This window comes from Scomber scombrus, chromosome 2 (genome assembly GCF_963691925.1).
Source record: "Scomber scombrus chromosome 2, fScoSco1.1, whole genome shotgun sequence".
NCBI lineage: Eukaryota > Metazoa > Chordata > Actinopteri > Scombriformes > Scombridae > Scomber > Scomber scombrus.
Window position 1 is genome coordinate 18,764,333 of NC_084971.1, and position 26,653 is coordinate 18,790,985.

At 39.0% G+C, this 26,653-nt stretch overlaps 2 protein-coding genes across 2 annotated transcripts in view; one reads left to right on the plus strand and one right to left on the minus strand.

The window, feature by feature from the left end:
- The first annotated feature begins 4,537 nt into the window (after positions 1-4,537).
- Positions 4,538-7,572, plus strand: LOC133986071 (intelectin-like). The gene is made up of 7 exons (XM_062425851.1): positions 4,538-4,607; positions 4,699-4,857; positions 5,091-5,338; positions 6,192-6,350; positions 6,435-6,552; positions 7,226-7,329; positions 7,420-7,572. Exons 1-7 carry the CDS (start codon positions 4,538-4,540, stop codon positions 7,570-7,572), a joined length of 1,011 nt encoding a protein of 336 aa, XP_062281835.1.
- A 4,927-nt stretch (positions 7,573-12,499) lies between these two features.
- The window catches only part of slit2 (slit homolog 2 (Drosophila)), a 94,822-nt gene continuing 80,668 nt past the window's right edge, over positions 12,500-26,653 (minus strand). The window contains exons 27-39 of the mRNA XM_062427709.1: positions 25,919-26,082; positions 24,301-24,425; positions 23,898-23,995; positions 21,821-21,960; positions 21,533-21,556; positions 19,389-19,482; positions 18,255-18,392; positions 16,833-17,073; positions 15,991-16,121; positions 15,726-15,880; positions 14,210-14,564; positions 13,884-14,098; positions 12,500-12,756 (exon numbers count right to left, since the gene is read on the minus strand). Coding sequence (XP_062283693.1) covers positions 12,500-12,756; positions 13,884-14,098; positions 14,210-14,564; positions 15,726-15,880; positions 15,991-16,121; positions 16,833-17,073; positions 18,255-18,392; positions 19,389-19,482; positions 21,533-21,556; positions 21,821-21,960; positions 23,898-23,995; positions 24,301-24,425; positions 25,919-26,082 — 2,137 coding nt within the window. The remainder of the gene's footprint in view (positions 12,757-13,883; positions 14,099-14,209; positions 14,565-15,725; positions 15,881-15,990; positions 16,122-16,832; positions 17,074-18,254; positions 18,393-19,388; positions 19,483-21,532; positions 21,557-21,820; positions 21,961-23,897; positions 23,996-24,300; positions 24,426-25,918; positions 26,083-26,653) is intronic.

The following is a 26,653-nucleotide window of genomic DNA, read 5'->3' on the forward strand; positions in this document are numbered from 1 at the left end:
GGCATAAATGCAGAAAGGCATAACAGCATTAAAGAAGAAGAAGAAACAAAATAAATGCCAGTAAGAACATAACCGTGTGTGTGTCGTGACGAGAGCTACACTTATTGTTACTCCAGTTGGATGTTTGAGTTTGACACTAAAAGGCTGTTTTCACTTTCATCTGCTGAAAGTGGAAAGTTTGTCTGTGCTCACTGAAAATCTGAGTCTAAGACGTGTACCTAGAATAATGATTTGTTACATCTTAACTTCTTTGGATCCAGTCCAGTATTCAAGTTACACGAGTATGAGGTGGGAGCTTTAAACCTCCAGTTCACATACACTGAGAATGGACTTTACATTGAAGCAGGATATGACTTGTGACCAGTAATTACACTTTTTAAAAAGTAATTCAAAATATTAGCATTTTCATAGATTCTGGATTCTTCAATGAGTGAGAAGCAATAGATTTAATCCCAAGTGAAAAATAAATATATTTTTCTATATTTAAATGATACTGTTAGCATAAGAAATGTGTTAAAAGTTTAGACAAGTACATTTCTACTTGTGCCGAAGCAGAGTAAACGTGTACTTTTTGGTATGTCTCCAAAGTAAGAGTTACAAATACATTGAAAGTGTGTTGAAGGTACATTTTAATAATGCATGTTAATAAAATAACATAACTTAATTAATGAATTAGTGCATTTGTTTAAAAATGAAATATATTTAAAGTAATTTGACCTAAGTCAATTGGTTCTAAAGATTCAGATCTGCTTAAGAATTCAAACTAATAAATCATGCTCACTTACCAATGACACACAACAATCAGTCTGTACTATCATCAAAATGGCCAAAATAATATTGATCAGTAAGTAAACATACATACAGCATACAACATTGGTAAGTATCTACCCACATTCAAGCATGAATCCTAAACCATTTAACTGCAGCAATATAAAGACAGAATGACTCACATCAATAATACATAATCATTGATAATATGATTAAAGTCCTCACATGTGCTCAGGCCTGCTGCTAAACAGAACAATGGAAAGGGGGAAGATATCAAGAGTAGCAGGCAATCAGCTGAGGGTGAGTTCAGGTGAAAATGGCTGGGTCCATGTATAGGAAATAGAAAAGGATTGAGGACCTGGACTTTTTACAACAATATCCTTATCTATGTTAGTCATGTTTGTTTTGATACACAACATGTTATCAGCAACCCTTGCACCTACAGTTCATTTCAATTAGGAGAAACTCAACTGAAAGAGACACTTAAATAGTAATTCAATTTAGTTTATTTGACATATAGTGTACACAATAGAGATATTTGAGGAGAAGTTTGTGAAAAGTTTTAGGTGATTAGACCTCATGGTTTTCAGGGAGAGATCTGTACAGGAACATCCCCCTGAGACACTGGTGGTGGTGTTGGTGAAGAGGTGAGACCACTGGCTGAAGATGTGGAGCAGGACTCTGATGAGCTCAGTGGAAGGACCCACAGACGAGGGTTGCAGAGACAAGAACAGTTATAAAAGTTTGTCAGCATTAAAAACAGCCATTTACTGCAGTCAGTAAGCCATGAACTCCAGGGGAAAAGGAAGTTTAGTGAAAGCAACAAAATAAGATAACACAATAAGATCATTATGTTTTACAAGTCTGAGTGGTGTATTATTATAATCTAACAAACATTGATTAAACATTAAATATTTTGCACTTTGAGCCAAGAGACATCAACCAAGACTCATAAACAAGGACATGCAGTTGTTGTGAAGTAAAGTATGATTGAGCAATGACCACATCACATCTTACTGCTATCAACACAGCTCAGAAATAGATGCATCAATAATATGTTTTAAACACTCCTGTCATTTGAGAAAAAATGTCAGGACTGGACGTTCTTCAAACCAGGACAGAATTTACATCAGAGGGTCACAGGACAGCTAACAAGGACAGACAGCAGGAAGAAATGTATACTGTATATAAATACAGTTATAATGAAGAAAAAGCAAAAACGGGATTGGATGTAAGATTAGTTTTTGATACACAGTTATAAGATGCAGGAAATCCAAAGAAACCTGAGTGCCAATGTCACAATAAACACAGCCTTTTGTAGTTTAAAACTACTGTAAATTATTCACAAACAGATTACAAATACAAACATGTTTTACCTATTTGTTTTAGATTTTGGTAATTGTAATGATGTAGTCACTTTGAGCCTTTGTTTGTGTTCCTACCATGTCATTTTCCACCACACCATGTAATCTCATGTAACAGAACCAATGATTCTACTTGTGTGATCTCCAGACAGAACAGTCACAATACTACAGTAAAACAGTCATTTGTATTAAACAAGAGGTTCACAATGTTTCAAGTCTGCTTTAAAACAATATCCAAATGTCCATATAAACACTGAAACAGGTGTTTTCTTACTGCAATAACCCCTAAACTGATTTCATTGTAAGTGATTGGGGAAAATATTCACAGTCCTCGATCTGTGCAAACATGCACACCAATGTTTATCTGAAGTTAATATGAGAATATGACAGTCTGAGTTAGTCAGAGGTGAGAGCAGTGGCTGAAGATCGGCATGAATGAGATGTGGAGCAGGACTGTGATCCAGTGGAAGGACCCATAGATATTGGATCTGATGATCACTGGACTTGAGGAGGGTTGCAGAGAGAGGAATACCTTTAAAAGTTTGAAAGCAACTTTTAAGAGCAATTGGCTAACAGGGGTTGTGGTTGTTTTAACTGAAAGCATGAAGGTCCTCAGTCAGCGGGAACAGAAAGAGTGAATAAATAAATGGAGCAGCATGAAGACAGTCTTCCTTATCGCTGAGCTTTATGTAGACAATTTATTGCAGTCAGTAAGATATAAATTTCAGTGGAAAAGGTTAGTGTAAGCAACAAGATAAGATCATTATGTTTTCCGTGGTCTGAGTGGTGTGTTAGGACTTATAAATAAGGACACACAGCTGTTGTGAATTAAAGTATGATCGAGCATTGACCACATCACATCTTACTGCTATCAATACAGGTAGGAAATAGATGCTTCAAAAACTTGATGCTAGTTCTGAAACTTGTCCTATATTTTAATTTAATATCTCATGAATGTAAAAGTGGAAAGGAGGTTACATTGATGATCAGCAAGAACAATTTTTAATACTGGGAGAAAGGTACGCTGGACATTTTTAAATTTAGGTAGATATGTTTGAATGATTTTGTGTTTGCATGGAATGCGTGGATACCAATTTCCGATAAGGTGTGATTTTTAAAGGGTTCAAAAGCTGTAATTACAATAATGGATGTATTAATGTAATTACGTTCAATTATAAGCCATTATTAGAATCAAATGTTGGGTTGCCAGGTTGTGGGAAATCCTCCACCAGTGTTAAACATTGATATTTGTTTTAGTTATCTAAAGGATAGGTTCACAATTTTTCCTGACAAAAACAAAAAATCTTAAAACGAACAGTTGCTCATATGACAATGTAATTAAACTATAATCACTCAATTTTACTGTCCATTGGATGATTTATTTGTAATGTAAGTGATGGGTAACAAAATCCACAGTCCTCATTTTGAACAAAATTGTTAGAAAAACTTTATCTGAAGCTGGAGTTAGGCCAGATCAAGTGGATATCTCCCAAAGGGTGTCCTTTTAGTACAAAATGTGCTCTTTCTGTTTCTCTGTCAAGCGGCAATGAAAGGATAGTGTCAAAAAGGACATTGGTAATAAACAAGGCTGCAACTTTGGAAGATTTTCGTTTGAACTGGTTGATTTGGATGACTGGAGCTTCATATTACCTTTAGATAAACATCTGAATACATTTGATGAACAGGAGAAATGTTTATAGCAAGCAAAACTGTCATTTGGGCACCTGAATATTGTTTTAAGGCAGGCAGAACAAACTGTGAAATGATCCCTGGAAGAGACTGTTTGACCACTTTCCTTCTGGAAATGAGTTGCAGGGCATGTGGCCCAACATCAATTCATGATCACTTTATTAACATTTTGAACCAGACTTGATAGATTGTTGAAAGGACCCTTTATTAGTGATTTATTAGCATGTATAACTCTAGGCAACATTTACTGGTTGTTTATTTAAACATTATAATTCATTAATAAATATAAATATTTATAACTACATACATGATCACTTATTAGAGTGACTCATAAGCAGTTATTAATGGTGTACTAACATTTTTAATCATATTGCTATCATAAAGAACCACACATTTATGGACAGACAATACAAACGTTTTGTATGCCTTGACAACAAGTTAGCCAGACACCTGCAGTTGTAAATGTTAATAAGTTACTTATGAAGAGCCACCAGCTGTGGTGTATTTTCTGTCCATAAAGGATAAAAACTCAACAAATGCTCTCAGAGACTTCAATTTCAGACTGCAGCAGTAAGTCTGACTTCTGTGCTGAATTTAAGAGCTAGATGAAAATACAAAGGAGTGTTGGTACTGGAAAAGGATTTCCTACAAATGAATAATATACTCTAATAGCTACAAAAATGGTTCTTTGATGTTTGAATGTTTTTTTCACAGACATGTTATATCATATTCTTTTGCTGTTGGTGGTTTTGGTGTCAGTGGAGCATGAGTCCTTTGCAGCACCAGGTAAATACAACACATGATAGCCTATTTCTTACATATGCTCATGCACTGTGCTTTGCAACAGTACATTACTGCTATTTAACTTTATTTTCAGTAAATGAGGAGCTCACCAACTCAAACACCATCAGAGATGTCAAGATAACCCAGAACCTCACCAGGACCACCTTTGAACATTTGGAGAAACTGAGGAATAGATCCAGTTATGTTGCAAGGAGCTGTAAAGAGATCAAGGACAGATATAATGAACATGAAGGTAAGCTGGTATTACCTGCAGGAGAAATTTATCAATGCAGTACTTTGAAATGAAATAAATAGATTTCCAATGCAAAGGAAAATTAAGCTTCTAATTGAAGTTTGATTAATTAAATGTGTTGCAGTCCCCTCAAACACTTTCTGTTCAAATATTTTGTTGTACAACTAAACAGCTAATGGGTAATAAAACAAAACAGCGGACCTTTATTTAAACCTTTGTTATAATATTTTCAGATGGGTTATACTACCTGACCACTGCTAATGGCATGGTCTATCAGACTTTCTGTGATATGACCACTGCGGGAGGTGGCTGGACTCTGGTGGCAAGTGTTCATGAGAACAGCGTTTATGGAAAATGCACAGTGGGCGATCGCTGGTCCAGCCAGCAGGGTAACAATGCTAACATACCAGATGGGGACGGGAACTGGTCCAATAGAAACACCTTTGGAACAGCAGAGAGCGCCACTTCAGATGATTTTAAGGTACCGGCACAGACTTATAGCACACATTATTTGCATTTGTGGGACATTTACAGATATTACTGTATTGAGTGTCATGTAAAGAGGATTAATTTCATGCACAAAAAGTATCTTCACAGTATTTTAGAAAATAGGTTAAATTTGACCTGAAACAGTCCTTCTGTGTAAAAGTATTTTTAAAACTGATTTGCTGATAATTTGAGGTTTCAGCAGTCTGATTTAATCAAAGCAAATTGGTATTTTAAGTATAGAGGAGGAAAGCTCACAGCAAGCAAAAAGGGCTTCACAGTGAATTAATACTTACAGTATATCCTTTACTAACACTTAGAAACACTGAATTGATTGTTCTTACTGTTGCATGGTGGGAAGTTTGGAGGAGGGAAAATGTTAATAAAAAATTAACCTGAGTCAAGATGTTTCTGAAACAGTTTTTTGTCAGAATGGGACTTTGTCTGAAACCATATCGCTGAATATCTCTTATTTTTTATAATATTTTAAATGATCAGATGCAGTAACCTTATCCTTTCCAATTAATATGTTCTTAATTTCCTTTTGCGTGTGGTTACAGGCTTGTAGATAATACTTTAAATTTGGTGGGAGCCAGATAATCTACTTATGTACACTCATGTAATCTACTCATACCCAAGAGACACATGTGGACTCATTTTTTATGACTCATTAGTCAATAGTTGGTCAGATAACAGTGTTTTCTACTGTGTTAGTGTCTATTCACTCTCAGAGGTACAGCAAATCTCAAGATGTAACAATGATCACTGTCTGTCATTTCCTCATTTAAAAACTGAAATATGATCCAAAGCACAATTTGAGTTGTGATAATAGTATTGCATTTTCACAGAATCCAGGTTACTATGATATAGTAGCAGAAGACATGTCTGTGTGGCACGTTCCCAACACCTTCGCACTGGAGCACTGGAACCTGGCAGCCATCCTCCGCTATCACACTAACAACCGCTTCCTCCGTCTGTACGGGGGGAACCTCTTTAAGCTCTTCAAGGTAACTTGGTCAGCAAGGAATTATTTGTAAAGTAATGTTAGACTACAGGAACTTCTAACTCTTTATTACATGCATTTGCTTTAGCAATATCCAGTGAGATACAACGTTGGCTCGTGCAGTAACAGAGGGCCAGCTATTCCCATCGTGTATGATCATGGAGACAGAGAGTCCACCACAAAATTATACGGACCCAATCCAAGAAGTAAGGAGCTTATCTATAAAGAATGATAGCTGTTTCACCATCATTATTATGTATCAATTGTTGTTAAAGTTATTTATGGGAGAAAAATATTTTAGGAAAAAAGTGACTAAGAAGAATTAGGGAACACAAATCATGCATTTTAAATCATCCACCAGTTGCCATTTTGTTAGATATTTCAGTGGATGGTTTTCAGAGGCAGTACAAGTAAACTCTTAAGACACAAAAGTTTGAATAATAATAATCATAATAATAGTAAACATTTGTAAAACCTTGGAACTATTCATATATAATTACATTTTCCAACATTTCATTTCATTAATTGTATTCATCAAAGGAATAGTTTTTGAAAACATGCTTGGTTTCTTGTTGAGAATGAGATGAGAAGGTTGATACCACTAATATCAGTTTATGGGACTGTAGACAGGAAGTGATTAGCTTAGCTCTCACCAAAGTTAAAATATAAGTTCCCTGATTAAAACTTTAAATCTATTTTGTTTGATTCTTACAAAGAAATGTAAAAAATAAGTTGTGCTTAATCTCGGTTGATGGTGAACCTTGAATTATAAAATTGTTAAGTAGCTAAAACAAATTATTGTCTGAAAATTATCAGAAATGGTTTCTGTGTTTCACAAAGTTGCCTTTTAAATTCAGTTTCTTTTCTGTTTGATGAAAGGGGAGTTTGAAGCAGGTTTCATCACCTTCAGAGCAATAAACAATGAACGTGCAGCCATGGCTATCTGCTCCGGAGTTAAACCAACTGGATGCAACTCTGAAACTGTGGGTCTGAATCCATCATTGCATTTCTGCATTATATAATCTATGTGTAATGTTATACAGTGCATCCATGCTCTTTGTTTCTATCTCCAGTACTGTATAGGAGGAGGTGGATACTTCCCTGAATACCCCCCTCATCAGTGTGGGGACTTCCCTGCATTTGACTGGGACAGACTGGGACAGTCACAAGGTTGGAGCGCTTCCAAAGAGATGACTGAGGCGGCTGTTTTACTCTTCTACCGCTGATGGCAAAACTACATCATAGCTATCTGAAAATTACATTTTTAACATGAATATGTACTGTCTGGATTGCCCTTATTATGTGATAATTTGAGACGACCTGTTTTTGTCCTTTGGTATGTGAAACCTGGTGTCATCTCTTGGTGTCCTGATGGATTGGAAACAGATGCTGTGTTTAGGTCAAAGGTGAAAAGTCAGGTCAGGGGCTATGTTTCTTGACTGACCATTTGTTCAGGAGGTGGAGCTTTTAGAGACAGTGAACTATATAGTGTTGTAAGAATTGGAGTGGTCAGAGAGACTCAGATTGGCACAAGGGACTCTTTCAAAATTGGATGTTTTGACACTGCTCTCTTTTGTAATAAAACCTTTAAAATATACAAGTGAGACGTGTCAGCGGTGGTTTACTTCATTCATCAACACATCAAGAATCTACCAATTAATATATACTTCAGATAAAAAAAGTATGTGTCTGTATTGTAGCCTTGCATACTCACACAAAACAGACCTGGTACTGCTGAGTGTAATTTGAAATGAAGCCACACACCAGCAAATCAGATTATTGAACTTCATATTCAAATAAATATAAAATTTAGCTTGTTAGAAGATTTTGAGAACTGATGGTTATGTTGGTCTGATGGTTCACCACTTCAACAAATCATCCAAATTAAACAATAAAATACATTATTTTAGGTTGGGTTGGTTTGGCCACACACTTGGTTAAGGTTAGGGAATGATCATGGTCATGGTTCAAAAAATTAACCAAGTTTGGCTTTTGGTAGGAAACAAGAAAAGAAGTCTCTCCGCATTTAGATGACCTATCCATCCACCCTAACCTTGTCCCTCTGCACACTTCGTAGCTCTATAACAATGAGTTTCCATTGTGTGTGTATGTACAGCCTGCCCTCTTTCCAGCTATCCATGATGATGGAGGTCATGCCTCTCAGGTCCTATCTGTTTTTGGCAACACAAAGAAGTTGAATCAGGATCAGGCAATCAGGATATATATCAATCTGTCCATAAATCTGTACACACAAGCGACTGCGTCTTTCCATCCTGGAAGAGAGATCCCGCTGTTGCTCTTTCAAAGGTTTCTTCCATTTTTCCAGAGGGTTGTTTTCTTCATCTGACTCGAGGATCTGTTGATTAAAGTATTCTATACAAATGAACTCATCTTGACTCGATTTATAACAATATCAAACTAGTGCTGCATTTATTCCCGCCAGGCATTATTCAATAACTCATATGGCTGCTACAGGGCGTGAATGTTAAAATATGTAATTGTTCGGCATTTGCAATAATGACTGATGATGTTGTTTCTTCTGAAGGGACCATCTCACCACAGTCCAGAGTGAAATATCAACAATATAAATATTGGATGGATTTCTAGCAAGTATTTACAATAGCAGGGCTGTGTATGTGGTATTTACTGAAAATACATCGATCAGCCAAAACATTAAAACTGTTGACAGGCAAAGTGAATAACATTGAATGGTATTATCTTGTTGAAATGGCTCCTGTCAAGGGTGGGATACATTAGGCAGCAAGTGAACAGTCAGTTCTTGAAGTTGATGTGTTGTAAGCAGGAAATATGGGTAAGCTTAAGGGTTTGAGTGACTGTGACAAGGGTCAAACTGTGATGGGTAGATGACTGGGTCAGAGCATCTTTAAAATGTCAGGTCTCTTGTCAGGTTTTCCCAGTGTGCCGTGCTCAGTACCTATCAAGAGTGGTCCAAGGGAGGACAACCAATGAACCTGAGATAGGGTGATGAGTGCCCAAGGCTCATTGATGCTTGTGAGAAGGGAAGGCTCACCCATCTGGTCTGATACCTCAGAAGAGCTGAAAAAGTTAATGCTGGCTATAATAGACAGGTGGGTACCAGACTGCATAGCTGCAGACTGGTTGGAGTGCCCATGCTGACCACTGTCTAGCGCTGAAAGCACCTACACTGGGCAAGTGAGCATTAGAACTGAACCATGGAGCAATGGAAGAATGTGGCCTGGTCTGATGTATTATGTTTTCTTTTGGATCATATGGACAGCTGGTTGCATGTACATTGTTTACCTGGGGAATAGATAACACCAGGATACACTATGAAGGCCAGCTGACAGAGGTGGTGTGATACTCTGAGCAATGTTCTGCTGGGAAACCTTGGGTCCTGGCAGTCATGTGGTTGTTACTTTGACATGTACCACCTACCTAAACATTGTTGCAGTTCAAGTTAACCCCTTAATGGCAATGGTATTCCCTGATGGCAGTGGCCTTTTTCAGCAGGATAATGCCCCCTGCCAAACTGCAAAAATTGTTCAGGAATGGTTTGAGGAACATGACAAAGAGTTTAAATTGTTGCACTGCCCCTCCTCCCAAGATCTCAATCTGATTGAGCATCTGTGGGATGTGCTGGAAAAACAAATCCGATCCATGTAGATCCCACCTCGCAACTTCAAGGATCTGCTGCCTTGGTGCCAGATACCAGACAACACGATCAACGGTCTTTCAGAGTCCATGCATCGACAGGTCAGAGCTGTTTTGGTGGCACGAGGGGCACCTACACAATATTAGGCAGGTAGTTTTAATGTTATGGCTGATTAGAGTAAACTACAATACTTATGTTTATTGTAAGGAAGAAACTCATCAGCCAGTGCAATGATCGGTCATAGTGATCTGTTTTTAATAGTCTTGGACAACTGTAGAAGTTGGGTTCATTGTTGGTTTTGTTTTCATGGGATTCATAAAGAAAAATTATAGAACTTATCTTTTAATATAGCTGGACTGTATAAAAACTTTTTATACATTTATATTTATTTGTGGACTCCAAAAATGGGAGGAGCATTGGGGAAGAGCAGATACAAAAGATGTTTAATTAGAGACAGAGAAGGGGTGAAAAGAGGTAAAGGTGAGGATGAAAACAAATATTGCACAGTCCCTGGTATATTCTTAATTTTATGTGCAATATCTTTAATTCCCCTCTACTCAAAAATGTGTTTTTCTTACTGTTACTCCAGTTGGATGTTTGAGTTTGACACTCAAAGGCTGTTTTCACTTTCATCTGCTGAAAGTGAAAAGTTTTGTCTGTGCTCACAGAAAATCTGAGTCTAAGACGTGTACCTACAATAATGATTTGTTACATCACAGCCAGTTTGGATCCAGTCCAGTATTCAACTTACAAGAGTATGAGGTGGGAGCTTTACGCCTCCAGTTCACATACACTGAGAATGGACTTTACAGTGTTTTTTTCAATGGGGGAGAAGCAATAGATGTAATGTTAAGAATTATTAACTAGTTAACTGAACTTCTTTTTGTGTGACAAAAAAGGCAAAGGTGAGAAGTGTGAGGTAAATATTGTGTTTAATAAACAAACATCAGTCAGGAAACTGACATTAGTCTGGGGATGGAGAAGAGGGAGGGGGGATATAAAGCACAATGCACATGTGTAGAGGTGGGGGACATATTTATCTGTTACACAAGACGCCCCTGTACAGTAGGAGCAGGAAGTTCTTCTATATAACATACAGATCAAGATCCAAGTCTACGGTACAAAAACTTAGCAGCAACATGTTAACATTGGAGACCAGGGGGCTAACAAAGTAGTTTCATTTAGAAAAAGTCACAGTATTTTTTAAGCATAAATTTGTTAAAAAGGTAAAAACAGTTCTAAGGATCCTCTAGGGTCAATGCTACTCACAAGATCTGTGTGTGAAAGACATATGTAGGGAAATTATCTATACATTTATACTCTAATATAAAGACCTTCTGGTAATGGCACAGTACAAACTCTCAGGAAACGCGACAAAAATATACAATGTCTTCACGTCACATTTGCAGATTAAAATGTAACTAAGGTCTCTGGCAAGCACAATAGTTTCAGTGATCAAAAAAACAACTTCTCTTCAACCAAAATAAAGGACACAATTTTGTTAGTTCAGCTATCTTGACAGATTATGTCTTTTTAATACAAAAATAAGGACAAATATAAATTAATATATATTAAAAGAATCAGATTGATACATGGGGGATCTACTGAATAAGTACAGGTATTTATGATACAATAAATACTTGTCATCCATGACTGGGGGTGGATAAACAGAGAGTAGTGTATTTAACCTGGCAGGTAACATATAACTCTTCTACAGGTGAGAGCATTTGTATGTGTGTGTGTATGTTGTTCAGTAGATGTATAAAATACCACAAGTTTGATCACAGCTGTGTGTAGGATTGTGCGCACAGTCTCAGAGGGTTCAGGAGGTCTGTTAAGAGAGACTGCAGACTACAGTGGTGGTTTCTTGTGTTGTAGTGGGGGAGGGGGAGGGGGGTGTTATCACTGCCTGCACTCTCCCATGCCATAATGCAGCTCCTCCTAGTGGTGAGTCTATGGTACTACCAGTTAAGGTTACTCCTATAAATCACAACTCACAGACAGGAAGCAGGAAGCAGTCGGCCGTCAGTTACCGTTCAGTCCTCCAGGGAAGAGACAGTGGCACACCAATGGAGTCATCATGACCAACAAAAAGAAGTAGATGTAAGGAAAAAGTCAACTCTTGTGTTTGTTTGTTTTTTTTTTTGTCTTTTTCTCCACTTCATAATAAAAAATAAGTCTGTTTTTGTACTTTACAATACAATTCAACATCCCCACCGAGGAAGCATCAATCATCAGTCCAGCACTGACAAGGAAAGAAACTCTTTTTAGTTGTTTCTCTTGGTTTTTTTTTTTTGACTTTTTTTTTTGACTTTTTTTCAGGGTTTTTAAAAAAAAAACAGGGTTGGTGGGGGGAGGACTGTGGAGGGTGAGGGTGGAGGGTTTTCTCAGGAGGAATTGGGACCTTGGACAAGGGAATTCAGGGATCAAGTAAGGCGGGCAGGAACACAAAACATATCTGGAGAGGAGAAAATCTGCTGAGGGTGTTGTCTCTTTTTTAATTAGATTTTTTAAAAATTTTATGAGGAACACTTTGTACAGCCGCACTTGACCACTTTCTCCACTTCCTGGACAAAGGAGGAGCCGTCAGTGCACTGGAAGGTGTATTTCCTGCGTTTGCTGCGCAGGGGGGTGCAGCAGGTGCCCTGTCCTTCTGCTCCCCCCGGGCAGCTGCCCCGACACTCTAGACGGGAGACCTTCTCCTGGGTTTGGCACGCCGCGTAGCCTTGCTGTCTTTGGTAGACGTCTCGGACCCGTTCCCCTCGGCAGGCCACCTCTGCGGGGAGGATGAGTAAACACGAGGGTTACAGGTTATCCTTTTAATGCTTGCTTGCTTTTACTGTTGTTTTGAAGCGACAAAGACATGATGACAAAAGTGATCTTAATGGTGAGAATGAGACTGAGTAACTCAACAGATCTGTGGACTGTAGAGAAAACAAGAGGAGGCAAATAAACACCATAACAGATGACAAACTGCAAAAATACCCTTAAACAAACAAAGAAAATATAGTGTAATGCAGAGAAATTCACTATAATAAAAAATATGCCAAGGAGGTAAGCAAAAGGGACTTCTTAAAACTACAATAAATGCTGCAACAAAAACGTACTTTAAACTATTAAAGAACAGTTAAATCTTTAGACATTCAAGATAAAGATTATTTACAATAACATTAATTATGTCTAAGGTCAATTTAGGAGTAAATAAGACTTCTTTATCTGTCATTCATAATGCACAATGCTATTGATTCTCATTTCTTGTCAGCTCTAGCTGAAAATATATTGTAATAGATTGAATAAGAACAACAATAACAAGTGTAATACTGTAACATCAACAAAGATTGATAAGATTTTCTTGGATGAGAAAAAAAATAAGACTTAAGCATCCTAAAATAATATTTGTGACTTTATTGAATTGTGATTTTTGCAGTGCATAATTTGAAAGATGAAAAATACACGTCAGATGAAATGAAGCAGAGGCAGTGGGTAGACGCACTATGGGTTGCATCAGGAGGAACAGGGAAAAAAGTCAGAAAAAGAGGCCGACAGTTAGATCTGACCAGGCAGTCTCACCTGAGTCACCCCCCGCGTGGGATTAAGAGGAAGCTCAGGAGATGCTGAGTTGAAAAAGCATTGGGTTAGAAGCGTTAATGCAGAAACATGTAACACTGTTAGATGCGCACACACTGAGGACCGACTTCTCATGAGAGTTTACAAGTAACAGATAACAAAGCAGAAGCTTAGAAGAGGTTCTGTTAAAAGAAATAGCTTGAAAAGTACTTAGTATTATTTTTAGAGATTTGTAAGAAGTTGGTTTACTGTACACACAGATAATATGTAGCACATGCAGACACACCCAACATGCCCCCCCCCCAAACCTCAAACACGGTTTTATGTTTTTCTCACCTCTATCACATGCCTCCCCTGTATATCCACTGTTACACTCGCAGTACGCTTTGCCCAGGCCCGATACTCTACATTTGCCATGTTTGCAGCGAGACAGACTGCAGGGGTTAGCTGCGTCTTGATCCTGCTCATCACAAAGTACGCCGGCAAAACCAGGCTGGCAGCGACAGGAGTACGAGTAGGAGTTGATTGGAAGGCAGGTGCCATGAATACACCTGAGGATGGAGGAAGGAATGACAGGAAAGATAAAGATGTGGGCAGATACATCAATCCATCACATACACATTTACATAAAAACATGCAAACTACTTGTGTCAAACACTCACTTGTTGCCATCACAGGGGTTGTTGACTTGCTGGTCGCACAGTGTTCCTGTCCAGCCCGGGTGGCAGGTGCAGGTGAAGCCACGGTGCCCTGTTGGGTGGCAATCCCCCTGGACGCAGGCACCTTTCTGGCAGGGCTGGCAGCCTGGCTCCACCCCGTGGCCCAGCCACTGTCTAGTGGTGCTCTGTGCAGTCCCAGAGTTTGGAGCCCTGGGCCCCAGCCCAGCTCCCAGGTCCTGTAGCTTCCCATTGATATATAGGTTACGGAGGCAGCCGTGGAAGCTGGTGCCGTTGCGTCCGCCTGAGCCCTGCTGCAAGGCTGACAGACCTCCAGAGGGTGAGGCACGCTCTGGCATACCTGGAAATGATTAGAGACATCAGAGCATTATTAATGCAAAAAAATATCTAAGTATATATCAGAAATGCATATCGTTTTTTGAAAGATTGTACTCTGTGTTTCAAAGAAAATGAATTTTTGATTGGATGTGATAAAAGGTCAGAGAAAGGGGAGAGATGAATTTAAGGCAATTAAATGGTAAAACTGGCCGTACTAGTCATACTATTTAAATGCAAAGCTAAAACTGTTTTAGAATTTAGTTTAACAATGACTGTTGTCCATGAGTCATAGTAAGTCCATTGATAGGTCTTAGCCCTGGCCCAACTGACATGTGTGATATATAGTCTGGTTTACTCACAGATTTGAAAACCAATCACAGAAACATGAAACCTTTTGTAAAGTAAATTAACAACAAATTAAAAACGTGTGCTCTCTTTCTGGCCTCAGTCAGCACAGGTGCTGCAGTGTTTTGAATTAAACTGCTGTTTATCTTTTTTTTTGGGTACTTGACTAAAAAGAGTCTTGCAGTAATCAAGCCAGCAGCCAATGATAAAAAGATGCATTAATCTCTCAGTTCCTTTTCCAAATAAATGCACTTTGCCAATACTCTAAGATGATTAAAGCTACTTCTGGTGATATGTCTTGTAGGCTTCAAATTTCAAATGGGGATCAAAATACACATCAAGGTTACTTGTGTTTTTGCGACTTTGCTCCAATAGAAAACAACCTTTTTTATATCTTTGTTCATTGGAGGAACCTCAGAGGCGATCATTTCACAGAACCAGTAAATATCCAAAGAGTGCAACAACCCGTGAAGGTTAATGACAATCAACAATCTGCCTAATACCGTGCTGTAACCATCACAATATATTTGTTACATAATACTGACAAAGTGAATGAGCTCATCATTCAAGAAATAATGTATTAATTAGAAAATATTTCACATAGTAAATAGAGTACAAATAATGTACCTTCATACATGACAGCCTTTTAGGTTTTCACGTTAATACATTAGGGAGCTTAAAATCCTCTTTGACCTGCAGAAGACTGAAGTATCTGTCATGTGTACACACACACACACACACACACACACACACACACACACACACACACACACACACACACACACACACACACACACACACACACACACACACACACACACTGTGCTTGGGTCCTTACCTCCCAGGTAAAGCGGGGAATCTATGTTGAGTGTGGACTGTTTGCTGATGGAATTGATGGATTTGGGCGGCCCGCCATCGATGGACAGAGACAGCGTCTGGTCTGATGCTACCAACTCCACAGCGTGGAAACTGCCATCATTCACTGTCTCCACACTGAGAGAGAGAGAGAGAGAGAGAGAGTTTGTCTAAGTATTTGTGTCATCCATCATGTGAGTGTGCTGTGGGACATTTCTGCTGGTGCTGCTGCTCGAATGTGTGTGTACCTGTATATAGCAGAAGGAGGGTAGGACCCAGTGTCGTAGCTGACCCGCAGGCGTCCCCTGTACAGCTCCATGGCGATGTGATCATTGTCCCCTTTATACAACAACACGCCACTGTCCTCATCTGTAGCAATCTGAAGACAAAGTGGGATGGCCATGTAAGGGAACTTATTGCCAGTGGTGGAAGATGTATTCAGATCCTTTGCTAAGTAAAAGTTAGTCACTAATTGTGTGTGAGCAGGTAGTGTACAGTGAGTTTTTAGAGCCTTTTCCCTAAAAACAAGTGCCTGCTGTGGCTACAAATAACTATGAAAGCATTCACCTTGTAGGTTCACAGTACACACATTATCATTTCATAAATATGTTATCAGCAAAATGTACTTAAAGTATGAAAAGTAAAAGTACTTGGGCCCTGTGACTTATAAATTACATTATTAGATTGTTTTTACTGACGTATCACTGCACAAGCAGCATTTCAGTGTTACAGATAATCGAGGTGGAGATTTTTAAGTACTGTACATTTTTATACATACATACATATATACATATACATACATACATACATACATACATACACATATATATGTGCATATATATCTATACACATATACACACACAAGTTTAAAAAAAATCAAAAAAAATCTCAAAAAGTAATGAGTAAACAAAACTAAAATAAATGTTGTGAAAGGAAATAGAAGCAGAAGTATAAAGATGCATGAAATGGTAATGATTAAGTAAAGTTCGGGTATCTCAGAAGTAAAATACTTGAGTAAATGTACTTATAGTATTTAATTTACACTACTTTCCATTTCATGACACAAAACTGAGTGTTTGAGTGAGCGCACCTGAAGGGTGATGTTGGTCTGTGGTGAGATGAGACCAGAGGGAAGCTGCAGGTAGGACTCGCGGTTGACAAAGTTGACACTGACTAGCGTCTCACAGCGCTCGCCCTCATAGCCTTGGAGACACTGGCAGCGGGGGTCTGTTTCCATGACAACGCACTGCGCCCCGTTGAGGCACTCATGGTTGTCACAGGGGCTGGTGCGAGGGAGGACCATGGGAGGAGAGAACTCGCAGAACAACCCACTGCAACAAATACACACATTCACACACACACGCACACACATTAAATATAGCATGCTTGAAATGGTTTTCAACCAGATTGTAGGTTTGATGCTGATGCAGTAAGTATGAGGGACAGCTAATATGTGTAATGCCGAGAACACCAAAGTACTTCTATTTAGAGTTAAGAGTGTCCTCAACTTTAAAGCCACTTTTAATATTTCTCTAGAAGACTTAACAGACAGAAAAAAATCAAGAATTAAGAAGATTTTTTTCAACAAAAAAAAAGTGATATTCATTTTGATAATTTAACACTGAAAGACTCAGCTTGTCTGCTTTGTCAATGCTGTGTCAGTGTGGTTAGATCACATGTTGGACAACAGAAGGTAATAACCCCACACCTGTCATCAGTTTTTGATTCAAATAATGCTCAACATTTATTGGTGCATGGAAATACATGTTTTTCCTGAAGAGACCCACTCGTGAGCGAAACGCGTAAAAAGATGAAACACAGCAGACAGAAATGTCTTATGTCAAATAACAAAGACTGGTCAAACTTTATGAGAAAACTGTGTACATGTAGGACCACATAAGCAATAGGCCTTTTGAGGTGTGATGATGGTGATTAAATGAATTAAGAATTGAAACTTGCTTGAAACTAGAACACTAACACTGTAAACATGTTATCTTTACTTTTGTTTTGTTTTTCTTGTCAAATTGTGGTACTGCAGCAGTCAACAAGGACTATTAAAAATCCTTTTTATTAGTGCTCTCGAGGACTATTTGACACCTGAGATTTGAGAGTGGGCTGCCAAAAGGAATTCACAAGCTTTGAGCTTTGAGAAATATTCCTGATAGATAGATAGATAGTACTGGTATATTTGCAATAACTGACAATGAACACAAGGCGGAGCCCCTTCTACACCACCTGAAAAATAAATCTCAGTTAGCAGGGAGTAATTGGGATGAAAGCAATTTTTTGGAAAATCAATCAGGACAGTCTGTTGATATTTCAGTTTGGAAAAAGTAATTGAACAAAAACAATCTGAATCTGTTAGAAATGTTTAGATGAGCATAGGCCAATGTCAGTAATGCAGCAAAATTAAGATCCACTGCACCGATCTGTTTGTCGTGACCATTTGGTTTAATAGTAACAGTTTAACGGTAACAGTACATGTGACTTCCTGCTGGAAAGTACACCTCACCTGTATCCCTCTGGACAGACGCAGGTGTATCCGTTGACGGCATCAATGCACTGACCTCCATTCTGACACTTATTTTCTTCACAGTCATCATAGTCCAGCTCACAGTGCTCACCGACGTAGCCTGGAGTACACTCACACCTACAATGCACACATGCACATAAGTACATGCACACACACACAGATAGAGACAGATGAACTTGTTGATACTGTTGATACCATCTGCAATGCTCTTTGCAACAACAAAGCTGCTGTTTGGTTAAACAACCTGTATCTGCCTGTGGGTGGATTTTGTTGTAATTGCTTGTGTCGAGGACATTTTAACACTAAAGGGAAAACATTTCAATTACTTTTTGACCCTGACACACACACACATACACACGCACGCATGCATGTTCTCACACACACACACACACACACACACACACACACACACACACACACACACACACACACACACACACACACACACACACACACACACACACACACGGACACGCACACGCACATGCACATGCACACACACACACACACACACACCCACACACACACACACACTCACGCACACATGCACACACATACACGGCACACACAAACATTCATACAGACACTCGCACGCACACACACACACACAGAGTTTTGAAAGAAAAACCAATCAATAAAAGGTGCTTTTAAAAGCTTAATGCCTTGTGCACACACAAGCACGCAAACTGAGGCACGGGCACACTATGCTGACCACAGTACAAACTGCAAAGGAGTAAAACTAAAGCAAGGTTCAGATAAAATCTGGACAGGAAACCTTATGAGGGAGCCAAACTCACACTCCCACGCGCACGCATGCACACACACACACACGCACACACACACACACACACACGCACACACACACACACTCACACACACACACACACACACAAACACAAGGAACTTATCTCTGCAGGGAAAAATCAGCAAATCATTTATTTCAGTGTGAGAAATGTTTGGTACTCAAATCCAGCGGGAGAGAAACGAGACAGCACTGCTAACTCTGCTAATTCTGTGTTTGTGTGTATATGTATGTGTGTGTGTGTGTGTGTGTGTGTGTGTGTGTGTGTGTGTGTGTGTATGTGCATGTGTGTGTGTGTGTTGTCCACTCACTTGTATCCCTGAGGGGTCAGAATGCACTTTGAGTCGTGCTGACATGGGTTCAGCTCTGGGGCACAGAAATCCAGCTTCTCTTCACATAACTCCCCTAGAACACACACACACACACAGACACACACGCACACGTACTCAAACCTCAATACCATTTTAATACTACAATACTGCATACTGTAAACAATTTGGTGATATTATAAAAACATCTCTATATTTTCAACTTTCTGCTTTTGCATTTTAGAATGACTGAGTGTATTGGTGTGCATACTGTATATATTACTGTTTGTGTCTTTACTGCATAAGACAGAAATTTGTGTGTGTGTGTGTGTGTGTGTGTTGTATGGGTGTGCACTCTGATGATGGATGACTCTCTAGCGATCAAGACCAAGACAGTGGTCTGATAAATGATCTCATCTTTGGGAATGTCATATTCCTGATGATATTCCCGGGTGTATCCCGATGTTCCTGAATCTCAGAACTCTAAATTGATTACTGATGAGGCATCAGAGAATAAACCAATACTCCTGCCAACACAATGTCCACTGTGGGAATAATTATATGATCACTTGGGTCTCAATGAGAATGTGTGTGAAACGATGGGAGATGTGTATGTATGTTTGTGCTGCAGTAGGTTAAAGTAACATCAAATACATATAAAGTATCCAGTGTAACAACCAAAGTAATCAAACAACAGAAAAGATGGCTAAAGTGATGGCTCCAAAATTAGTGAAAAGTTGTTGGATGAAATTCTCTGAAAATTGACTATAAAAATCAACGTGAGCATGACAGTAATTCTGTCCACATTAGTAACTGTGTGTGCTACCTCATTTATTTATAAGATAAAAAACCACTGCATGTTCTAGTTTATTAATAGTGGGTGTATCTTTTTCACAGTCTTTTAGTTTTAGAAAAATGTCAATTGCAACTGTAAGTTGTTTTAATTAAGAGGAAGCAGCTGCCATTAAAAGAGCTGCAGATGTAGTTAAAACTTCAAAATTGCAACTGAAACAAAGCAACTGCTCATTTGTCGCATTTCATTTTGAAGTTAAACTTTCTATATGATTTGCAGTATTAGGAGTGGGTGGACAGGTTAAGATATTAGATATTATTTGCTTATTTCTTATATATATGCCTGTGAAAAGTACAACATGCTAAAATAAAGTCAGTCACTAAAAAGCAGTCACATAACCTATATAACAACTTCAAAGTGGAACACAGTAAGTTACATAATTAGGTAGCAGGCAGCAGCTTTGGGTGACAACATGTCACCTCAACTTGAATTCTCTTTTGTGGGTGAATTATCTATAACTATCTACTTAAAAGATAAGCCTACCACACCATTGCAGCGGTTGACATGTTACTTCATTGAAATGAACATGAGCTCTTTAGTTTATTTCACTCAATCCAACATACCCATACACACCCTGCTATCCTAAATACTCACTTGTAGACCAATTTAGCAACTGAAAATATCCTCCAAAAATATGCTATTTAATCTTATTTGAGTTTTTAAAAACTGCAATTCCAAGCTGTTTAATGAAATGACTAAAAAATGAAACGATATATTCATGACCTTTTAAAGATTAACATCTTCAGCAAAAAGACTGATCAAATAAAGACATGAAGTGAAATACAATACATTTTGTTATTTCATTTTTTTATGTATGCATGTACTGTGCCATAATTAAATGAGAAACATATGTAAGAGGGCAATGATTTCCATGCCACAATACAATCATGCAAATAAAGTGTATTGTATTTGACTGTATTTCTTTGGTTTGCTTTCATTAAGACATTTTAAATCTTGCATAGCACTTGTAGCTGAGAGCAGTTATTGTTTAATGTCAAAATGTTCACCTGGAAAATTGAGACACAGTCGGCTTCGAGTTTATGGTGGTAATAACATGTATGCATAAAGCAGCAAGCAGAACAACCACAGACATCCGAGAGGATGAATTACAAACTCAGTGGTCTGTTTGATCATCAAGGACATGCACAGCTAGCATGGAGCATGACTGCATAGAGTATGTGGTGCTGAATATCATATTTCTGGGGAGCATGGATAAATCATGGGAAATGAGGGAAGGAAGGAAAGGGATGGGAGGGAAGTAAGGAGAGAGGGACAGAGACAAGAACAGACTAACCTCTCTCCACCTCATTGGTAGCAGCTGCAACCACAAAACAAAACAAAACAAAAAAAAGACGACAGATGATAGAAAGCAGAGCGAGACAAGAAAAAAGACACAAGACAGCGAAGACATGGAAAGACAGAGAGAGAACACCGCCACAAAGGTTAGCACTCAGAGATGATTAGCACAGTGCAAAAGCAGACAAACAAGTAGCAGCAGACCAGTGTTAGTTAGAAAAAAATCACGATTTAACTGTTTATTACTGTAAAAAAAAAAGGCCTTTTTTAGTTAGTCATGTGTTACCTGTGTATTCTGGTGAACACATGCATGTGTAGTTGTTGATTCCATCCACACAGGTAGAGTTGTTCTCACAGTCGTTGTCTTCACAGTCATCAATGTTGATTTCGCAAGCGTCGCCTTCAAAGCCCTCTGGACACACACACCTGAGATCACACAGACGCTTTTAAGCAGGTGTCAAAGGATAAACACATGAAGAAGTTTGCAAACAGAAATCTTTGGGACCTCTAGATGAGAAAGACACACACACACACACACACACACACACACACACACACACACACACACACACACACACACACACACACACACACACACACACACACACACACACACACACACACACACACACACGCGCACACACAGCCCCTAACAGCAGAGTCAGCTCCATCTACATATTCCCAGTAGAGTCATTATTCTGTTAACGTGAGCGTGCCTCAACTCTGTAACTACTACTCAGGTTTATTACTCTGTACACACACACACACACACACACACACACACACACACACACACACACACACACACACACACACACACACACACACACACACACACACACACACACACCACATTCGGAGTGGTATATTATGGGTCTAATAAAGAGCTCTTATGCGGCACACACTCTGTTGGATTAATATTTCATTATATAGTCAATGACAGCTCTTCACGATGAATATTCCACCCCCTATGCCAGAGGAGGGGGGAAAAAAGCATACAGAGATGGAAATACAGGCCCACAGAGATTGAAGTGAAAAAGTAACAGAAGAGAAAGACAGGGGCAAAGGAAGAGACAGAAGGACAGGAACAGGAGGAGCTGTCATCTTGGGTTGGTCTAATTGTCTGTGTGGGTGGTTGAAATGAGCTTAGAGCATGCAGACAGGCGTTAGCTCCCCTCCTGTTAATACTAAACAGCCTAATGAAGAGAAGGTGATTCTCACAGCAGGGCCGTCCTGCTCAGAGACAGACGGAGGACACAGCCATTCCCCTGAGCCATTTACTTCCTGTAAACTCATTCCCACCTGTCATAAGTAGTGAAGTATCATTGATGTAATTATCAGCTGAGGGTCGTGCTGCTGTGTCTGCTGCCGTTCACAATGGTTGCTGCTTCACTGGTTTATTGACATCTGACATCTGAGGTCTGATAATTACCGTTTTGCATAATTCACCCTGCAGGTATGTGCTTATGTTTCCTTTTAAGTTAAACATAGAGGTAATACTCCAGTTTTAATGTGACCCGGGTGTTTTTATTTACTATTTAAATGTATTCATGAACTTCATTGACAAGACCTGAGGATGCTGCAACCACACAAATGATGATGTAGCTAAACAGTTACTTAAAAGGAAAAAATTGAAGTGTGAAAGTTATTTCTTCCTCATCTTATAGAGCTACTTCTATTTCTTTTAACCTCCTCTCCCCACAGCAGGTATGCACACACATACATTTTTGCAATCCATTAGAAAAAACAGATATTTTGTGTGTTTTGGCTTTTGTCTTCACCTCCACATAAAGCCACTATGTGTAGGTTTTTAACATTTCTTAAAAACTTAAAAAGCCCCTTAGTGGTAGTATCAAAAAGACACTGTGGCAGAGAACAGGTTACACAGCTACTGGCAACCAAAATGTTAAAGGGTAGTCCAGTGATTTACATGTCAATTAATGTAAGTTGGTTGATTCACAAGAGGGATTTAAAACATGTCAAATAAAGGTTAAGATATGTCAAAACTGATACAATGTGTGCCCAGTCTGGGTTTACCTCCAAAAACAGTGCATCCTATAGTTCCCATAATACAAATCACCGACATCTTTAATCAGATGTCTTTAAAACTACACTCCCTAAGTGTGTAATGCAGGCCTTAAAAATCAGAAGTCTCTATCCTAATCATCATTAGGGTCATTTTTCATTCTTTGGAAAGAGCCGCAGAGACATTATACATGTTATTTTTTTGTTTTTTTGACAGGCTGAGTAGTATTCCTTATGACAAGTAAACCACAATCATGAGAAATTCACTGGAAAGCCTCTTTAACAAAAGGGATAGCTGCCAATACTAACTAACTGGCTAATTACTGTGAGAGTCTCACCAAAAGTTGCTCCCCTCTCCTTCCTTCAGATGACAAGTTCCTCCGTTCTGGCAAGGGTTGCTGATACAGGCGTGGATGGTCTCCTCACAGTTTTGGCCCTGCACAAGCACACAAACACACAAACACAGACACACACATTCAGTGCTTCCAAAAACAACAGCCTCTCATCATAATTGCATGTAATTGCACATTTGTGTATTGTCCTAGATGTAAGTATTTGAACACTGTTTCAATCCAAAGCATATCAAACTTTTGCAAATGTATTAATCTGTTGGCTTTCAAACTGTAGGAAAGAAATCTTTGTGTGTGTGTGTGTGTGTGTGTGTGTGTGTGTGTGCGTGCGTGTGTGTGTGTGTGTGTTTGTGTTCGTGTGTGTGTGTGTGCTTATTCTGTGTATGATTACCTTAAATCCATAGGGGCAAGTACAGCGGTAGTAGTGCACAGGGTCATTGGAGCATGTGCCGTCATTCTTGCATGGGTTCGACAGGCAGGGCTCACACTTGGCCTGGATACTCATATCCACTGGGCCTATGTGATGTAAACATACCAACCCACACACACACACACACACACACACACACACACACACACACACACACACACACACACACACACACACACACACACACACACACACACACACACAGACACACACACACACACACACACACACACACACAAAAAAAAAAAAATCATACACACCAGAGTGATGATTAGTTTTATTTGATGTTGTTTGCTGTGGAAAGAAATACAAGTAGGAATACATACACTCAGACAGCTGTACATTGTCAGGAATCTGCATAAACCTCACATCAATTTTTGGATGGTGGTTTGTCCAAATGAATGCTGTGTATTTTTGACATTTCACTTTAAATTTAAAAATGAAGTAATCATAATATCGTCTTTTTAAGTAAATAATTGAATAACTGAAAAAAACAAAACATTGTGTAAAGTAAGGACTTACTATTGAAACTACTGAAGAAGACGGTAGAAGAGACTGGCACATAATTCATGTGCACAATTTAAAAACTGGTTTATAAGAATATATAAATAAGATGGAAGATTTTTTTTGCAAGGCCGTGACATGTACAGAAGACATACGAATCCCCAACTTTCATGACAGAACATTTTTGTCATGAAAACAACAGTTGGGACAAACAACTCTGGTCAGAACATGAGGGCTGAAAGGGAAGAAGAGCGGTTCAATCTGGTTGGGGATCAAAGGGCGAACCAGGAAAACTGGGCTGGGACTGTCTGGAGGAGCTCAGGTAGGTGAGACCGAGGAGGAAGTACTGAGATGTAACTGGCTACTTTACCTGGCACCAGAAAACCACAAGGCCCCGGGACTTCTACAGTGCGTCAGTTAGATTAGGTTTAAAAATAGGTTTCAGTCATGTGTTCACAGTTGATGTGATTCAGTAGGGTTAAGGGTTGTGGTTAACAGTAATTAGCATTTTACAATCTGATGACTTACAGCCAAAATCATGCTCACGAGCAAAAATTGTGATGTTCATATAAATTTAAAATCAACATTCCATTGATGTCCAGTGAAAACCACGTATCTCCACATGTGATGGTTTTAAGGTTTTTTTAGCTAAACTTTTGTGGGTTCATATAATTATCCCATTTATTATGATAGCAAAACTCGTTAAAAACTCATTCAAATCTAAAAATGAACCCCAACTATTGAACCAGAGCATGTTTTTCTTTTTCCATGAAACTTTTACATTTTGGAGATACATGGTTTTCCTTGGACAGCGACAATTTGTAATTGGCAGCTTGTGGTCTCCTCTAGGAGTCTTCATTCAAGTGTGTTTACGTCTGTTGGCACTCCATAATAATGGTTTACTTGTCATGTTCTATATATGTCATGTTTTTGGACAAATGATTGAATTGATTTTACAGTATATTTACATTGTAAATGCAAATGTGTCTCTTTATACAGTATGTACATCTGCTAGCATGTGCATGTGTTCCTGTCACTGTCTCAGAACTGTGTGTGAGTGACAGTGTGTGTTTACCTGTGCAGGTGAACTTCTTGGAAGGCGTGGTGAGCAGCAGTTTGTCGGCCATGTCACCGGGCCCGGTACATCGGGCAATGCCAGGCTCCTTGTAGCCGCTCTTCACCCAGTCTGACAGCCACTGCATGTGGCAGTCACAGTACAGTGGGTTGGCACCCAGGGCCCTGTCACAAGGCAAGAGAGAAGATGGAGAAATGGTCAGTCATATGAACACGATAAACAGGGAAAGTCAACACTGTAACCTCTGAGTCATTGTTTCATTTTAGATCCAATTTACTAGTATAGAACTACAACAATAAATAATATGTCACTGTTCAAATACTCACAGACTGCTCTTGGTATCACTGTCAAACTGAGTGTTGTAAGCTGTTCTATTACTACTATAAACAGCCTACACTGAGATGGAGATGACTGGCGGTGTCTATCTCATGCCAGGAGCTGTGTTGGTGCTAGTGTTTCTCAGATGTTCAACATTTCCCAGAAATGGTGTTGCTTCTTGTCAAAAACAGTCCCTTATGTTACTAGTGTACAAGCTAAGATGAAGTCGAGCCATTCACAGGGTTGCAGTTCTGTATGGAGTGGAGGAAATATTTTACTTTATTTCTGCGGTCTCCAGTGAGGTCTAATTAGAAAAAGCAACAGCCTGTCACAAGCGCTATCCATGGTGCTGATCCTACTGATTGCCCCACCGGCATTCTCGCCAGCAAGTGAGCAGGTATCACCTCAACCAGTCAC

Coding starts and splice junctions, on each gene's coding strand:
- LOC133986071 (XM_062425851.1), top strand. CDS start 4,538: ATGTTATATCATATTCTTTTGCTGTTGGTGGTTTTGGTGTCAGTGGAG. Junction 5,339..6,191: donor CCACTTCAGATGATTTTAAG/GTACCGGCACAG, acceptor GCATTTTCACAG/AATCCAGGTTACTATGATAT. Junction 7,330..7,419: donor CTGGATGCAACTCTGAAACT/GTGGGTCTGAAT, acceptor TTCTATCTCCAG/TACTGTATAGGAGGAGGTGG.